A 17,942-nucleotide genomic window follows, 5' to 3' on the forward strand; every position below is an offset into this window, starting at 1 on the left:
CAATGAAGATGGTGTCTCTTGGTCAGGTCAAGATATGCTGGTACCATGGTACCCACTTGATAGGCCAGGCCTGCAGCCCTAATAGAAACCTTCCATCCAAAACATCCTTAGGTTCAAAACAGTTAGCAGAAGTGGAAATAATTGCTGCTTACCGCTCAATCCTGCCCCACTCCCATTCCTTGGGCGATGGAGATGTACCAATAGTGGCATTAGTATCTTCTTCGAAATGTTTTGATTCTGAAATAGGGCATTGCAACAGAGACTGCCTGAAAAGGGACCAATTTTCTGGTTTGAGGGGAAGATTTAAGTAACCATAGCTTACTAAAGATTCTGCACATGGTTTTTATTAGAAAATTAATGGGCTGCTAACATTTCACATCATGCACGTCATCTAAACTAGTACTTACACAAAATAAAGCTATAATTTCAAATAGTAATTAGCAGTTATTTTAATTACACCACTGAGTCAAATAATAAACAACCGCAGAAACAGTCAGGAGTGAAGTAACATCCCAGGGATTGGAAATGCACACCATGGAAATTATCACTGTATGTGTCAAAATGAATGCTCAAAACTCTGTACTGTACAGGTATTCAGTTTAAATATTCACACTGACTATTTTTCTAAGCTTCACTGCAAAGTAATCTTGGGTTTTATGCAAATTATTGAATCAATTCTGAAGTCCTTGCCCTAAGAGTAGTTGAAATAACTCCACAGACAGTGGTATTCTATCACCACGTCAACCTTTATTTACACGTGGAGAGTCCTTGACACTGATCCAGTTCCTCATACGCAGCTGTCAGAGTGAACAGGATATCTGACACGCCTGTCCTTATCTGTCAGCCAGGGCTCCCTGATTGGACCAGATTAACTTTATTGTCACTTGCAGTTTACAGTGAATAACACAGTAAAATACAGTGAGAAGCTTCAACTGTCCGCACATCCTGCACTATTTTGAATAGTTTAAAGAACAAAAAAGAGTAAAAGATATAACCGGAAGAGAGTCATTCTTCGTTCCGCTGCCTCTACCAGGGTCCTGAGCCCTGAGTCAGCTCACCAGCAACATCTGTGCTGCCACCACTCCTCCACTGCCTTGCCACCACCAACGTAGGAGTTGCCACTCTTTAGGTGCCATCTCTTTGTTGCTAGGCCCACCTCGCCGATGACCGGTCCTGTGCTGAACCCACACCTGCCCTGCCACCAGGAGTCTCCACTCTGGGCCTATTGTGACCGGAAGCCAGAGTCGCTGGCTCCACTGCCAGGCCAGGCCTCGGCTGCACCAAGACTTCCGCTTCAGCCGCTGACATCTGAGATGTCGCCTACGCAGCGCCACAATCTTGAATTGTCCGCTGCCGCCTCCAATCACTGGAGGTGTGGCATCTGCCGCTGTCTCCCACTGCTGGGAGGCTACTGCCACGCAGTGCACAGTCTGCTCTTGCTACTGCTCTGATGCTGCCGACTAACCCGCCAAAGAAAAGAAAAGCAAAATGAAAAATAATGAAAGCGAAAGAGCCAAAGTAAAAAAGAAGAAAAAAAGAAATAAAGCAAATGGGAGGGGTTGAGCCCCAGGCAAGAGCCCGCACGCAGACATGCTACTCCACCTCCATCTTGAAACAGAAGTGTATAGTCACACAGCAAAGAAAAGCTCGGGCTGAAGTGTACAATGGATAGGTGCACATCGTATTGATGAGCCCTGGCCAGAAGGAAAGGCAGTTGCAAAGTGACCGACTTTAAAAAGTCAGCCCAGCAGCTGCTTTTATAAAAAGCGCAGCCATTATGGTTTATAATCCAACTAATATGAAGATGGATGTGTGAACATCAGGTAAATATGGGATAGGGTTTAGCTGTGCTGCTGTGCCAAAATATGAGCCCTAAGTGATGCACCGGGACCCCACTGTTCCAAAAACAATCTCCTCTGGGAGAAAAATTTTTGAATTCAGTAACATGCAGTGAATTAAACACCATATATTCTGAAGCCTTGTTATGTATTCTTGGGCTATGACCCCAACATCCATTATTCCGTTGAAGTTTCTGAACCCCCGCTTGATTGAGGTTAGCTCATTTTACAACAAACTGGAGAACAAACTTCAATCTGCCCTGCTCCTTCTGGGTCAATAACATGCCAGGTGGAGAATATGTCCACTGAGCCATGAGTGAAGATGTAAGGGGTCTACTTCCAATATAATGGAATGATACTATTCTGCTGCATTTATGCAGCTTTTGCTGAACAATCCATTTGTGCATATAAACACCAAAAGCAGGAGTGAACATTGAAACCGACTCAATGCTTGATAAGGTATTCTCAGTCCACCGCGCACTCGCACCCCCTCTCCCGCCAATTATGCCACCAATATATCATGGCTGACACCTACCTGCAGTGGGTTTTTCATTTGTGATTGTGGAATTCTGATAGATGGAGCGTCTTCCATTCTGCGGCTGTCCAATTACAGGTGTTGCTGGAGAGTTTACATTGGATAGAATACAACCCGTCACTCTCTAGGAGAAAGTTCAGAAACAGATGATAAAAGACTCAGGTTATTAACATCAGCCACCATTTCAGAGTTTGTTCACAGCGACACTAATTAGCTTCTTCAGTTGCGAGTAGATGATAACAGCTTCCATGAGTAAACACAGCTTTTTGGTCTTATTAGTTCCAATTAGCGCTTCAGTTAAATGTTAAAGTACTTCACGGCTCCTGTTGACCAGCGATTTACTTGCATTGATTTTGACTTTAAAAGTAGAATTGCAATTATTATTCTTGCAATAAGCTGCAAAGATTCAGCTCAATTGTCTAAGTGTAGTATTTACAATGGGCAGAATCGTATTTAGGCATTAGGAGTCTTGTCTGTCAGCTGAAGAGCAGGCCAGGGACCTGTACAGCTTCAGGGAAGGCCTAGCAAACCATGGGCCAATCAAGCCTTGGCAAGCCCACCAAGTGAGAGCTGTCAGCTAAGCTGAGTCTGCTCAGTCTTTCTCCTCAGGGAGAAGTTTCCTTCGTATTGTTGTTAAATGTCAGAGGTTAAAAGTGCTGATTAGACAAAGCCCAATACATACTCTTCTCGTCAGAGTTTTACTTGTAGTTCACACACCACAAACTCAATTACACTGATTACTTGCTCCACATATTAATACACGTCTGGGAGAATACGGGTCTGCAGGAACAGCAACTCATATGATGCCACCCGAAGATTGCAGGAACAGCAACTCATATCCTTCCCAAAATCCACAAACCTGAATGCCCTGGTTGACCCATTGTCTCCGCCTGCTCCTGCCCCACCGAACTTATCTCCAACTATCTGGACTCCATTTTCTCCCCCTTGGTCCAGGAACTCCCGACCTACGTCCGTGACACCACCCACACCCTCCACCTCCTCCAGAACTTCCAATTCCCCGGTCCTCAACACCTCATCTTTACCATGGACGTCCAATCCCTATACACCTGCATTCCCCATACAGATGGCCTAAAGGCCCTCCGCTTCTTCCTGTCCCACAGGCCCGACCAATCCCCCTCCACTGACACCCTCATCCGCTTAGCCAAACTTGTCCTCACCCTCAACAACTTCTCTTTCAATTCCTCCCACTTCCTACAGACAAAGGGGGTGGCCATGGATACCCGCATGGGCCCAAGCTATGCCTGCCTCTTTGTAGGTTACGTGGAACAATCCCTCTTCCGTACCTACACTGGCCCTAAACCCTACTTCTTCCTCCGTTACATTGATGACTGTATTGGCGCTGCCTCGTGCTCCCACAAGGAACTCGAACAGTTCATCCACTTCACCAACACCTTCCACCTCAACCTTAAGTTCACCTGGACCATCTCTAATACCTCTCTCTCCTTCCTGGACCTCTCTGTCTCCATGTTGGGCAACCATCTAGAAACCGATATCCATTTCAAGCCCACTGACTCCCACAGCTACCTAGAATACACCTCCTCCCACCCACCTTCCCGCAAAAATGCCATCCCCTATTCCCAATTCCTTTGTCTCCACCGCATCTGCTCCCAGGATGAGGCATTCCACTCCCGTACATCTCAGATGTCCTCGTTTTTGAAGGACCGCAACATCCCCCCCCTCAGTGGTCGAGAACGCCCTCCACCGTGTCTCCTGCATTTCCCGCAACTCATCCCTCACACCCCGTCCCCGCAATAACAACCAAAAAAGAATCCCCCTCGTCCTCACGTACCACCCCACCAACGTCCGGATCCAACGCATCATCCTCCGACACTTCCGCCATCTGCAATCCGACCCCACCACCAAAGACATTTTTCCCTCCCCATCCTTATCTGCTTTCCGGAGGGACCACTCTCTCTGTGACTCCCTTGTCCGCTCCACACTCCCCTCCAGCCCCACCACACCCGGCACTTTTCCCTGCAACCGCAGGAAGTGCTACACCTGCCCCCACACCTCCTTCCTCACCCCCATCCCAGGACTTTCCACATCAAGCAGATGTTCACCTGCACATCTGCCAATGTGGTATACTGCATCTGCAGTACCCGTTGTGGCCTCCTCTACATCGGGGAAACCAAGCGGAGGCTCGGGGACCGCTTTGCAGAACACCTACGCTCGGTTCGCAATAAACAACTGCACCTCCCAGTCGCGAACCATTTCAACTCCCCCTCCCATTCCTCAGACGACATGTCCATCCTGGGCCTCCTGCAGTGCCACAATGATGCCACCCGAAGGTTGCAGGAACAGCAACTCATATTCCGCTTGGGAACCCTGCAGCCCAATGGTATCAATGTGGATTTCACAAGCTTCAAAATCTCCCCTCCCCCTACCGCATCCCAAAACCAGCCCAGCTCGTCCCCGCCTCCCAACCTGTTCTTCCTCCCACCTATCCCCTCCTCCCACCTCAAGCCGCACCCCCATCTCCTACCTACTAACCTCATCCCGCCCCCTTGACCTGTCCGTCCTCCCTGGACTGACCTATCCCCTCCCTAACTCCCTACCTACACTTACCTTTACTGGCTCCATTCCCGCTTCTTCGACCTGTTTGTTTCCTCTCCACCTATCCTCTCCTCTATCCATCCTCTATCCGCCTCCCCCACTCTCCCTACTTATTTCAGAACCCCCTTCCCCTCCCCCATTTCTGATGAAGGGTCTAGGCCTGAAACGTCAGCCTTCCTACTCCTATGATGCTGCTTGGCCTGCTGTGTTCATCCAGCTCTACACCTTGTTATCCCACATATTAATACACCCACTTCTCACCTAATTAACCCTTAATTAACATTTTGAATTCATGTGTTCTCTAACTCCTTTCAATCTCAGGCATCCCTGTCAGACCCTATAAGATGATAACAGCAGTGTTTTGTCGAATCATTGAAATTGGCTTCATATAAAGCACAATGGTAGCAACACAGTGATAAATTGTCAAGTAGTTAAATGAGTAGCAATTCTGCAATAGCATCATCCCACAAACAGCAACTAAATATTGAAGAAACACAGCGGTGCTAGACACTGGAAAGCACATTGCCAGGAAAGCAATCTCTTTCTCGGTTTCTGTCTCTCCCTTTGCTCTTTCTGTAATCTTTCTTTCTATCTTGAGTTAAATCAATACTACTATAGTTACTGCTCCTCTGAACGTCCTTCTCCTGTTTCTTGGATCATCATAGCAATCATCATGCGCTTCTCGCTTGCCCACGCATCCTCACTTGATTGGGATCCAAATTGACTGCACTGCCTTCCAGGCTGACAGATATTTCGAGTTCAAAACTGGAATTCCTTACCTCCTACTACATCATGTCCTATATTACTCTATATGCCTTTGTGATACATGACGCTGTCTTAGGCCTTCATCAAGGTTTTGGAGTTTATTAAAAGGAAAACACACTAAAAAAATAAGACCTTTTTTCACAGAATGGGGCAATTTGAAAAGTCAAAAAAGTACATCGTTTTCTTGAACATTAAGAATGAAAAATTAGTGGCATGGTGGCGGACGACATTATTTGTCCATTGAAGCAATGTCATGTTAAACTCTTTCCATCTTTTATTCATAACCAAGTGTAGAAGCAGTTTACAGTACAGGTAGTTTCAGGACAGTCCTCTACTTTATCAATAGGGTAGGAGTATGGTGCTTTCAGAATTATTCAAACTCCATCTGGAATAAGAGCTGAAGTTCAAATTAATTAATAACAGAAGTCCATCACAGGCACCTCCACAGACATACAGCACATACAGCTCTTGGCCCATACAAATGCCAGTACAAAGTGCAGTCAAGATAGCAGGTTCAATCCTATTGCTTTCATGTGGCACAAAAACTTTGTATCAAAAATATGTCTATCCAAAACAATAGAATTTGTAAAGGCTGTTGTCTGCAGGCCTTGATCTGCTTCTATATCTCAGAAGTAAATCAATACATGATAGAAAACTCCTTGCCTTTGCTGGATGAAAGGTTTCATCACAGTTACTTTTAGCTAAACCATCTTCCTCTGTGAAGGACACATCCCAAAGACAGTATTCCATTCCTTCCTGTTCTTTAAAAATCTTTTCTTCAAAACTGAGCTGCCTACTCCCACCATTCATCTATCTACCTTATTATGGGAGTGGGTAAAAAGGTTATGAGCCGGGCACCTCTCTTCTTCACCTGCACCTCCCATTGCAGAAAGAATGCCCAGCAGAGACATGGAAAATTCAGCCTATTATGTCATCAATTTGCAGTTTGGTTCAACAGTATCTTAGTTGGTAAATCTACTAGCCCAGTGTGCAAGAAAACCATGTGTGGTTCATAGACATGACTCAAAAACTGCTCTGTATCTAAATGTTGTACCCATTGACAGAACGATGAAGAACAGAATTCAGTATAACGATTTCAGAACAGAGAATTTTTTATTCCTAAGGAAGTTCTTTCGCTGATTACATCTGTACCGACTCCGTGAAAGAATTATCTAATTAGCTTTGTCCCGTTTTTGAAAAGCCATATCTATGCATTTCCCTTTTAAATTGGCCATAGATGTTGCTTACATCATAGTTTCTGGCAGGACATTCCAGAGGTCTGGAAAATGGGCCCAGGGATTGTGGTACATAATTAACACACAGACATTCTTTGGGGCTGCAGGCAGCATATTCAATTTGTTTTCTCTATTGTTTCAAGACACTGCTATATACAACATCATGGGGTGTGATATTACGAGTGGGTAATGCTATTTACAGTCTGCACCTCTTGAAGACGAGGTTAATTGGATCTATGTAAAGGGGTATAAATCCTTTGATTCTGTGCAGTGATACCTTGAGGAAAGGTTGAACATGTGTTAGCTTGCACCAAAGCTTTCTGACAAAGATACAAAAATCAAATACTGCAGATACTGGAAATCTGAAATAAAAATAGAAAATGCTGGAAATACTAATAAGGTCACGCTGCACCCTTGAAGAGAGAACAAAATTAAGATTTCAGGTCGATGACCTTCATTCTACTGTAGATATTCTGGGCTAGTTCTCTTGCTAACGTGATAACAATCCCTCCGTAAAAAACCGGATCCATCAGAAAATAATTGGCAGCAATGTAGCTGCGATTGTATTGCAGGAGCTGGAAGGTGTGACAACAGGCTGTGAGGTCAATGTTAAATTGTAGGCGAAGAGTTGTGCCTGGCTGGAGAGACCCATGTATGTGCACATACTGTCCTGAACATGTGCTGCATCTGTATTCGTACAACCTATTATAAAGTGTGCCAAAGGAACAAAAAACTGGGTGAGCATTTTTAATTCACACTGGCCTCCGCATGGCGCCAACACTAAGCTTTTTGAAATGGTTTCCCTGTGTACACTACATGGTTTTAATCCAGTGTTAAATCAGAGCCTGGGTATGGAGTTATGTTGCTTCTTTCACATGTGCTACTTTCTTTTGATGTAAAGACTGATAGTATCATTGATTGTTCATCAACTACTGTCAAATCCCATTTTCCTGTCTGGTGTTTTTGCTAACCAAAGTAAAAGCAAAACAAATTTAACAACACAAAATATATTTTGCTTGATTTCAATGCCAATTAACAGGTTATTTGAATTAGATACTTCAAATTAGGAGCAGACGATATACTTCATGATGGCCACCCAGATCAAAAGACCTCATGCTTGCTGTAAGCTCAATCCAGCTATTTCATCTGACCTTAAAAGTATGAATATGACATTCCAAGTGGATTTTGAAGAAGTAACAACCACTGTTTTCACAATCTGAAGGCTTGGTTCCTGCTGGCTTCATTATTCCAAAGCTAATTCTTGAAGCTGCATTGGGTAGTAAATTCCATGAGGTTAATACAAAATTAAAGTATATCCTAACTTGTACACTATACATATTGTAAGGACAAGTTGTAAAAGATCACTTCACACACCTAGATCTGAATTGAGGATTTAAGCAACAAAGGTATTCTCTGTCATCCTGCTATAGGGGTCTTAATTTTTTTAGTTTATATAAAGAACTTCAGTTAGTTTGCACAAATTTGTATGATTTTTCTGTTTGAACAGATCTGGTTTGCTCTCTCACATCCCTAGATTGGGCAGATTTTCTCTTTGGAGTATTTGATTTCAGTCCATGCTAAATAATGAGTGTTTTTTTTATCCACTGATGTATATCAGTTATAAACATCATAAAGAATTTGGAAATGAGCCTGTTTCTCACTAACCTCCAACAAGCTTGCCAATCCCCTCAAGAGGAAGATAAGAAAATAAAACAAATTTTCTTAATGGGTATTGTTATTCCCAAGATTTAAAAGTGAAGTAGTGATGCTACAGACAAGATTAGCTAACTCTGTGCTCTGCCTTGACTTTCCAGTTAATCTCCAAGGTTTAACTAACCTTATTTTCTTGAACTGATAGGAAAGGGGTAAAAATGAAATAAGGAAATTTAGGCTGAAGAATGTTAAGATAAAGTACAGAAAAGAAAATAAAGTGTTAGGCTTGGCAGAGAAAATAGAAAAAAAACAGAATGGTTAATGCTAGAGGAAAAGAAAGAGTATTCATATACAGAGAAAAAAATGTTAGTGACAAAAAGAATGAAATAATGTGGAAAATATTTTGGCTTGTATACAGACACTGCACAGACATTCAGACAAACCTGCAGATAGTATCCTTCAGCCTGCTGATCAGAAAAGTGACTTTGAGATCAGAAATTCTTTGTTGCCAAATGAGAGATTTAAATATATTCAAAATTTATGCTGACAAGCCAAAACTTAATCGGGCATGAATTGGATTCAAACAGCACATATTTGTTTCTAAACTGTTTCAATATATCAAATAATCTTGCGGATAAAAAAAATTGATCTATTTCTGAGGCAAGTCAGTAAACTTTCTCACAACAAGGAATATAAACTGAGAACTGTTACCCCACTTTCACATGATTTCCTGTAGCTGAGTTATTGAAGCCAGATGAAGCCATTAGCAAGTGGCATGCCACTTGATGGGCAGAGGAGGTAGATGTCCAGCTTTCACCAATGAGTGGCCTGAAGAACAAAAGGCAAGGTCTGGACCAGAGTAGAAATTAAATGACATACATTTCACAGAACAAAAGGCAAAGGAGGGTCGCAATGGTAAAGAAACAAAACAATTGTCAAGAATGACTGTAAATGGTGGAATAATGAACTGCCTGAAAGCAAAACATATGAAAAATTAAAATAAAACACAAAGAATTAAACCAGCACGTGGCAAAGAAAAGAATCAAAATGCACCTGGAGGTCAAGGCCTAAACTTTTGAACTGAACGAGAAGCTCAGAGCGTTATAAAGTAACTAATTGAAGATGAGGTGTTGTTCCTTCAATAGAACAATGCAGTAATAATTTGTGGTTTTTTTTACAACAGTATGATTGCTTGTACCTGTTCTGTTTCTTCTTCTTAAATATAGGAATTACATTAGCTATCTGCCAGTTTTCTGGTATTGCACCTCTCTAAAAATGATTAACTGTGTTGTAATGCTTTTATCACCTCCCTAGATTATCTGAAAATAGATGAATACAATTCATCTGGACCAGGAGTTTGGTCCTATCTGAGTTGGCTGGTTTATTCAAATACTCTTTTTTTAAAATTTTAAATGCAATTATCTCATTACTCATCACAAATCCAATGCCATGTTGTCCTGTTCTATCTTGCTGGTAAATGCTACAGCCAAATAAATTGTTAATATTTCCACCATCTCTCTTATCGTTATTTGTGGACTCCCTTGTCTATTTGCCTTATTTCTATTCCAATGCTGGTAAAATTACAAGCAGAATAAAACACTGATTAAATAAAAACAATCAATAAATTTAATCTTTATATATCAAAAGATTAGATACAATTGAGAACCAAGATTCTTTTCTAATTTATTTCTGATGGAGATTAATAAACAAAATGAAAACTTTGAAGAAGAAGAAGATGAAAATTCTTGCCTTACCATTGTTGAAATTAGGTAACAACTCCAAAATATTGGACAGAATCTGACAGAGGTCTAAGTGGCCATGGGTCATGATGGGATTTGCGGCAGAATTGGTCCAGAGGTCTGGTGAGGTCTATCCTGATGTTGAGAACATCTTGCTCTATCCTTTATATATTTACTGGGTATGAGGTGGGTTGCCAATTAAACGGGATTACAGCATGTTCAACCCCTTATTAATGGCACAATTTGCCTCATTAATATTCAGCAACACATTTTATCAAACCAACCAAACAGGATAGACATTAGGAAATATTGACATGGCAAGTATCTGATGACTTCAATCCAAAGGACCTCCCTGTGGACACCAGGCACCAACATCTCAGGGCATGCTCCATGGGCACTGCACATCTTGTCCATGGACACCAGCAACTGACATGTACCAGCATCTAAGAACCCTCATGGCACATCTCCAATCCACTTACAGTACGGGGCTCCTGCACTTCAGTACTGCACCAGCAGCCACCATTGTAACGTTGCTGTAAGGTTACTGTGAGCTCAGGGACACCCACCAAGCTCATGGACTGGACCAGGCCGGGCCTCCAGTTCTTCACTCACTATTGTAGTCCACACTCAATCTGAGCCTACCTCGGTGCTCACAGCATCTCACATTATTCCTGTCTTGCCTTGCCATTTAACACAGACACAAAGAAAGGAAATTCATTGTGGTTGTCAGCAGGCCTCAGTCAAGTCAAGGGGGACCTGACTAAGTCAAGGGCAGCCTTTGGTACCAGTCCAGGGTTTGGAAACGGGCAGTCAGCTATTTAGGCTGGTCAGAGCCAAGGTGCTCTCCATATAAAGGGACGAGGAGCTGAATGTTGGGCAGCCCACGCCACCCGGCTGGAGTCTTACTGGCCCACTGCGGGCTGTTTCCTTCCTGGAATGAGAGACAGAGGCAGGTATTAAAGGAGATGAACGTGGGTTGCACAGCTGTTACTTTTGACATAGGTGGGGCAGTATCCTAAGTGGGTGAGTAGGCAGAGTAGAGGATTATTGGTGTCAGGGGTTAGGGTAGGTGACAGTGAGTGAGGGAAGGTAATACAGGCATTAGAGAGAGTGGTAGAGCATGAGCCTTGGTGGCAGGTGGGTGCAGTAGCAGAGGCAGAATGTGAGGAGAGGAAATGGTGGCACGTACACTAGTGAATTGGACAAGGGCATTAACCTTTTCCAGATGGCTGAGACTGCTTTATGAAGGTGGTAACCTGGCACTTAACTTGCATGGTCTGGTGTCATGGCCTTCACTGCTGGTCCTGGTGATAAAGGAAGTCCCTACATCTACTTCATTCAGTCCAACAGGACCTCCAGGTCCCTGCCTGAAAAACAGGGCAAGAAGAATCCTGTGGGTAGCTCTAGACTGATGGAGATAGTAGGAACTGCAGATGCTGGAGAATCTGAAATAACAAGGTGTAGAGCTGGATGAACACAGCAGGCCAAGCAGCATCAGAGGAGCAGGAAGGCTGACATTTCGGGCCTAGACCCTTCTTCAGAAAGGCCCGAAGCGTCAGCCTTCCTGCTCCTCTGATGCTGCTTGGCCTGCTGTGTTCATCCGGCTCCACATCTTGTTATCTAGACTGACAGTGCCTGACTGAGTACACAACAGGCTTTTAAAAATGGTGCAGGTGCAAAGGATGCAGGTCTTTCAGTGGATCTCTAGTGAATAGCAAGTTCTTCCAGGAATGACAGAAATGGGGATAGAATTGGACATGCGAGACATTGTAGGGATAAGGTAGGATGTGTGTATAATATACTGTGTGCTATAATATGGTGAGAACTGGGCCACACAGCATATATCCCTCGAAAAACTCAACATAACTTGCACTTAGCCAAAGAAAACTAAGATTCAGCTATCAAATATAACCACAGAATCCCCCCCACTACTGTGGAAGCAGGCCATTCAGCCCATCGATTCCACACAGACCCTTCAAAGACCCTCCCATCCAGACTCTGTAAGCTTGCATTTCCCATGGCTAATCCACCTAGCCTGCATATCCTTGGACATAATGGACAATTTAGCATGGCCAATCCACCAAACCTGCACATCTTTGGACTGTGGGAGGAAACCCACACAGACCTGGGGAGAACGTACAAACTCCACACAAATAATTGTCTGAGGCTAGAATCAAACCCGGGTCCCTGGCACTGTAAGGCAGCAGTGCTAACCACTGAGCCACCATGCCACCTTACTTACTTGCATTATTCATTCCAGTTTGTATCCAAACAAAGGTATTTTTATAAATTAAAATGGATGGGAACTATGATGTTCCATGAAATATTTCTTCACTTTTACATGTATATTTCTGATTACAAAATCACTGTGAAAGGTATTGGCCTATCTTCATTTTTTACAAAGTTATTTGATAAGACATATGGTATTTTTCTCAGAGTCCATTCCAACATCATGTGGGAGGGTCCAGTGCCTGTCAAAAATGACTCCTCTCATTGTGGAAGAAAATTGTCTCAGTTGAGTTCATTCAAATTTATGTCCATGTCCTCAGACCTTAAAACTATCTGTCAATATTTTAAATAACTGAATCGAGTTCATTCTCAACCTTCCACAGTAACAACATGTCTAATTCTGTCAGCAGATCTTCAAGAGGTTAATCATGATTTGACATCAGGCCAATATTCTCTCTCAAGTGTTTTATTTTGTGTCTAATTTCTTTTAGCTTTCAGGGTGGGCAAATAACCACACATGATCAATCTTTATTAAGAATACTGTTTCTCTCCCAGCCAGGAAGAAATACATTTCCTCGGGGAGAATGCTGTGAGTCAACTTTGAGTCTTGAATCTTAGGATATTTGATCATTAGGGGCTCAGATGAAATTCTTTATGAGTGGCTTGAAATGTAAGCTGGCTAATGCTTAGGTTTAAAACTGTCAGAATTAATGAAATCAATGTTTTATTCTACTTTACTGCCATCTGCACTTTTTAAGGCATTGTATTAAGGCTACAAGACTGCTTTTACAAATTTTCATGTAATATGGACAATATGTATCCTTAGTTGCCCTGGGAGTGAGAAAGTGGGCCTTCACTTGACTATTATTGAGCTCACTTTTACTGGGCCTTCTTGACCTATAAAAATGTGGCACTACAACTTGAGAAGAATTTTTACTTGGAGATTGTAATGATGCTTTTATTGCTGTAATAGGTCGACATTATCATGACATAGCTACTTCGCAAGAACGATCCTCGCCATTGATCACCATGTTGTATGAGGTAGGCTGCAGAATTGCTCACCATTGACTAGATTTCCTGTCACCATCATCTTTTAAGGGAGGGATCTACAGACTCATTTGGTCTGGGGTGGGAGATGAAAACCACTGGCTAGTCTTATGATAGTTTATTGCATGATATTAACTAACTACTGATATGATAGACACTGTTTCAGAGAATAAGAAGACTTGGATGGTAGCTCTTACTCCTCCAAGATTTGAAGCTGTTTCCCACCAGGTCCATGTCAAATCTGTCATAGTGGGACATTGGTGAAGACACGTCTCAAAAGTAACCCTTTTAGACCCTTGCAAACTTATACAATATCTCACCTAAGTTTTTTGATGTAAACTTTTGTGTAGATAACTAATTGACCATTATCCTATCCTCCTCCAAGTCTCTAATTTCAGAAGGTCAGGCAATCTGGAGGTTTCACTATTCCTCCAATTGGCATTCTCTTCCGACTTAAAAACTTGGCGATATGTAGGTTGTTGAGTTTGATTCTATTCCAGACAGTGTGCAAGTCCCTTTAAATAAAATGGTGGAACTTTAATATCTTGGGCTTCTGTTACAGAGGATATCCTCCCCACTGACACAGGCACTTTCACCATTAGAACATTTGTAGAATTTTAAATCTCATGTATTTCCCTTGCCAAAGATGGCCATCCTATTGGAACAGGCAATTCCTTTCTTCAGTATCCTGATCACTGAACCAGGCAATTCCTTCCTAATTAAATCCTGGATCCCTGCAAATTGTTTGTTCCATTCCAATGGTGGCTTCCGTGTGGCTGCAAGCACCAGATTTTCAATCTATCTCAGCAGATTTTTTATTCTCTATCTGACACTAGATCTGTGTTGAAGCATGTAGATCTTAACTTTAACTTGTCGATTAGCTTTCCTTCAGCTCACTGATTGCATATTTATGAAACCATCGCCTTCACTTCTGCGTCATGTTAGTTAAGAGTTCTTGCTTGGTATGATCTCTGTCACTGTTACTGAGGATTCTTCTTCTTAGGAAGATAAGGAAATGAAATTCTCCGTTTGAACTTGTACCAGATGCATTAGTGAACTCAAATGAAGTATACAGCTCGTTTGCTACATGGCTGTTGTGTTTGCTCACCAACCTTGCTGTTCTCTGCAATCTGAACTCTCTCAATGTTGAGAACTGGAAAAGAAATTTCTGCCCCCAGCATAGTTGTATGTTTCCATCTTGCCTACAGCATGAAATAAATTTCTTACACGAACATAGTTACTCACAATGCAGTTAAGTATTTTGTCTGGGTTCCGTCAGGAGTCTACGGAACCCTATAACATCTACTACTGGTGGTCCTTTGTTACAAGCCTGGCTGTTCCTTCCTTAACCATTCCTGGGCTTGCTATTACATGACTAATTGTTCCTGGACCAGTTTTTTTCTTGACTTTGACTAGTTTGCCTCCATCAACCATTTGAAGCAAGCTGAGGATAAGATATGCATTTATCCTTTGGGGTGAGAATTCTTAACTGTATTGGAGGGTTGTTTGTAGAAACCTTTAATATGAAGTGTTATACCTCTTACATCTTGTAGTTGCACTGTTGTTGGCCGATATAATAACTTCGTTGTCAAGCTTGAAATTAATGAGATAACCATTGATATGAATGTTCATTTGCCAAAAGCTTGGACTAGAGTATCTATCTTCTGCAGGATACCTTCAGGCATTTTTTTTTCTATTATAGACTGTTCTATCTGATTAACCTCAATGTGTCAGTAGCTTTTTGGTTTCATGCTTTTCTGTGACTGTGACTATGTCTTGCTTCAGCACGTTTTCTGAAGGTGACATAATGTGTCAATACTTGAGCACTATCTTTGCAAGGTTTTGTTGCTCCAGAACATTGGTAAAGACCTTTAGTCTCTTCTTTCTGACTTGCTGCCACATCTTCCTGATGAGATTTTTTTTCTTTGCTTAGAACACTTTTAATTTTGCAGTAATAGCACCCCAGAGGGAAAAGCCAGTAAAAACTGAAACCTGAGAAATACTTGGAACTGAATGCTTGGGTCATACCAGACCTCCATTTTATACATACAAGATGAGTTGGACAGTATCTCTCATTCACCTGTATTATGTGTTTTCTCCTTCTGAAAATGTCGCTCTCTGTGCTCCACCAGAAGGGTTTCCTTGCATTTTTTCAAAATTGAGGATTCCTAAATTTTTGTGAGTTCTCTCCATGAGTCTCACTATTGACATCCTAAATACATGATTTCTGTTGCTTTTAGGCTTCGCTGAATGAGTCCCACTGTCTGGACCTTCAATAATGATGCTTGTTTTAATCCCAGTTTCTTTTTCTGGCTGCTTCCAATGGTGATTGCTTTTCTAATTGAACCAAGACGCAATTCAGATACAATATAAATGCCACCTAAAAACTCCATACATTCTCACAAGAGCTTAAATGTTAGAATGTTGTCTCCAGTAGTCTTATAAACCCCAAATTGATATATATTGAAGATCATAACCTAAATTACTCCAATCTGTGCTAAATTCACTGAATTTGAAAATCTACTAGGATTCTTGGGAAGAAATGCAGTTAATGAGTTTGTAATTAATAACGTGATAAATTACCACTCTCAAGTAAATAAAAGTCAGTATCTAAAAACCCAAAGAACTGCAGATACTGTAAATCAGGTACAAAAACAGAAGTTGCTGGTAAAATCTCAGTAGATCTGGCAGCATCTGTAAAGAAAAATTTAGAGTTAAAATTTCAGGCCCAGTGACCCTTCCTCAGAACTGATGGTAGCTTGGAAAATATTGGTTTAAATGCAGAAGATAGGGAGGGGGATGGGGTAGGGAGTAAACGATAGGATAGAGCCCAAAGAGAGAGAAGAGTAGTTGGATAGACAAAGGAGTTGATCTGGCTAGGAGGGTGAATATCTGTTAATGTGGACTGTTAGTGACTAACAGTAGGTAGTGTAAAATGGCAGGCTATATGATAACAAGGCCTGGTGTGTGGGGTAGGGGACTAGGCCATGGGAGAGTTTAGGTGCTAAAATTATTGAACTTGATATTAAGTCCGGAGGGCTGTAGGGTCCCCAAGCGGAAAATGAGGTGTTGTTCTTCCAGCTTGTGCTGAGCTTCGCTGGAACACTGCAGCAAGCCAGAGACAGAGATGTTGGCCAGGGAACAGGGTGGTGTGTTAAAGTGGCAGGCAACTGGAAGCTCAGGGCCTTTTTTGCGAGCAGAACGTAGATGTTCTGCAAAGTGGTCACCCAGTCTATGCTTCATTTCCCAAATGTAAAGGAGACCACATTGTGTACAGCGAATGCAGTGGACGTGATTCTGGGAAGTTCAGGTGAAGTGTTGCTCCACCTGGAAGGTATGTTTGGGCCCTTGGATACTGAGGAGAGAAGAGGTAAATGGGCGGGTGTTGCACATTGCACAGTTGCAGGGGAAGGTGCTGTAGGGCTGTTGTGGGGATGGGGGGCGGTGGTGGTGGTGGTGTGTTGGGGTGAAGGAAGAGTGGACCAGTGTGTCCCACAGGAAATGGTCCCTGTGGAAGGCAGACAAGGGAGGGGAGGGGAATATGTGTCTGGTGGTGGCATCTCTCTGGAGGTGGCGGAAATGGTGTCTGATGATCTTCTGGATGTGGATGCTGGTGGGATGGTAGGTAAGAACAAGGGGAATCATATCGCTGTTGCAGGAGGGAAGAGAAGGGGTGAGAGCGGAAGTGTGAGAGATGGGTCGGACCCGGTTGAGGGCCCTGTTGACAACGGTGCTGGGGAATCCTCAGTTGAGGAAGAAAGTGGACAATTCACAGGCTCCCTTGTCGAAATTGGCCTCATCTGAACATATGTGACGGAGATGGAGGAACTGAGAGAATGGGATGGAGTCTTTACAGGAAGCAGGGTGCGAGGATGTAAAGTCCAGGTAGCTGTGGAAGTCAGTGGGTTTATAGTGGATATAAGTGGCCAGTCTATCCCCAGAAATGGAAACAGAGATGTCAAGGAAGAGAAGGGAGGAGTCAGAGATAAACCAGGTGAAAGTGAGGGCAGGGTGGAAATTGGAAGTGAAATTAATGAAGTTTTCCAATTCTGGACCTGAGGGGGAAGCAGCACTGATGATATCATCGATATGTCAGAGAAAGAGTTGTGGGTGGGGGTCGGAATAGCATTGGAACAAGGGATGTTCCACCTACCCCACGAAGAGACAGGCATAACTAGGGCCCCATGCGGGTACCCATGGCAACCCCTCTGACCTGAAGAAAATGGGAGGAGTTAAAAGAGAAGTTGTTGAGTGTGAGGATGAGCTTGGCCAAGCGGAGGAGGGCGGTGGTGCGTGGGGACGGTTCAGGCCTTTGCTCCAGGAAGAA

At 42.9% G+C, this 17,942-nt stretch overlaps 1 protein-coding gene across 2 annotated transcripts in view; it reads right to left on the reverse strand.

Moving 5' to 3' along the window:
* nmnat2 (nicotinamide nucleotide adenylyltransferase 2) overlaps nt 1–17,942 on the reverse strand; it is a 215,306-nt gene that overhangs the window by 26,063 nt on the left and 171,301 nt on the right. The window contains exons 5-6 of one of the 2 annotated variants that reach the window (XM_048602410.1): nt 2,374–2,497; nt 153–266 (exon numbers count right to left, since the gene is read on the reverse strand). In XM_048602410.1, the coding sequence (XP_048458367.1) occupies nt 153–266; nt 2,374–2,497 (238 nt within the window). The remainder of the gene's footprint in view (nt 1–152; nt 267–2,373; nt 2,498–17,942) is intronic. The other variant, XM_020510411.2, reaches the window with a different exon arrangement.

The sequence above is a fragment of the Rhincodon typus genome, chromosome 10 (genome assembly GCF_021869965.1).
Source record: "Rhincodon typus isolate 14 chromosome 10, sRhiTyp1.1, whole genome shotgun sequence".
NCBI lineage: Eukaryota > Metazoa > Chordata > Chondrichthyes > Orectolobiformes > Rhincodontidae > Rhincodon > Rhincodon typus.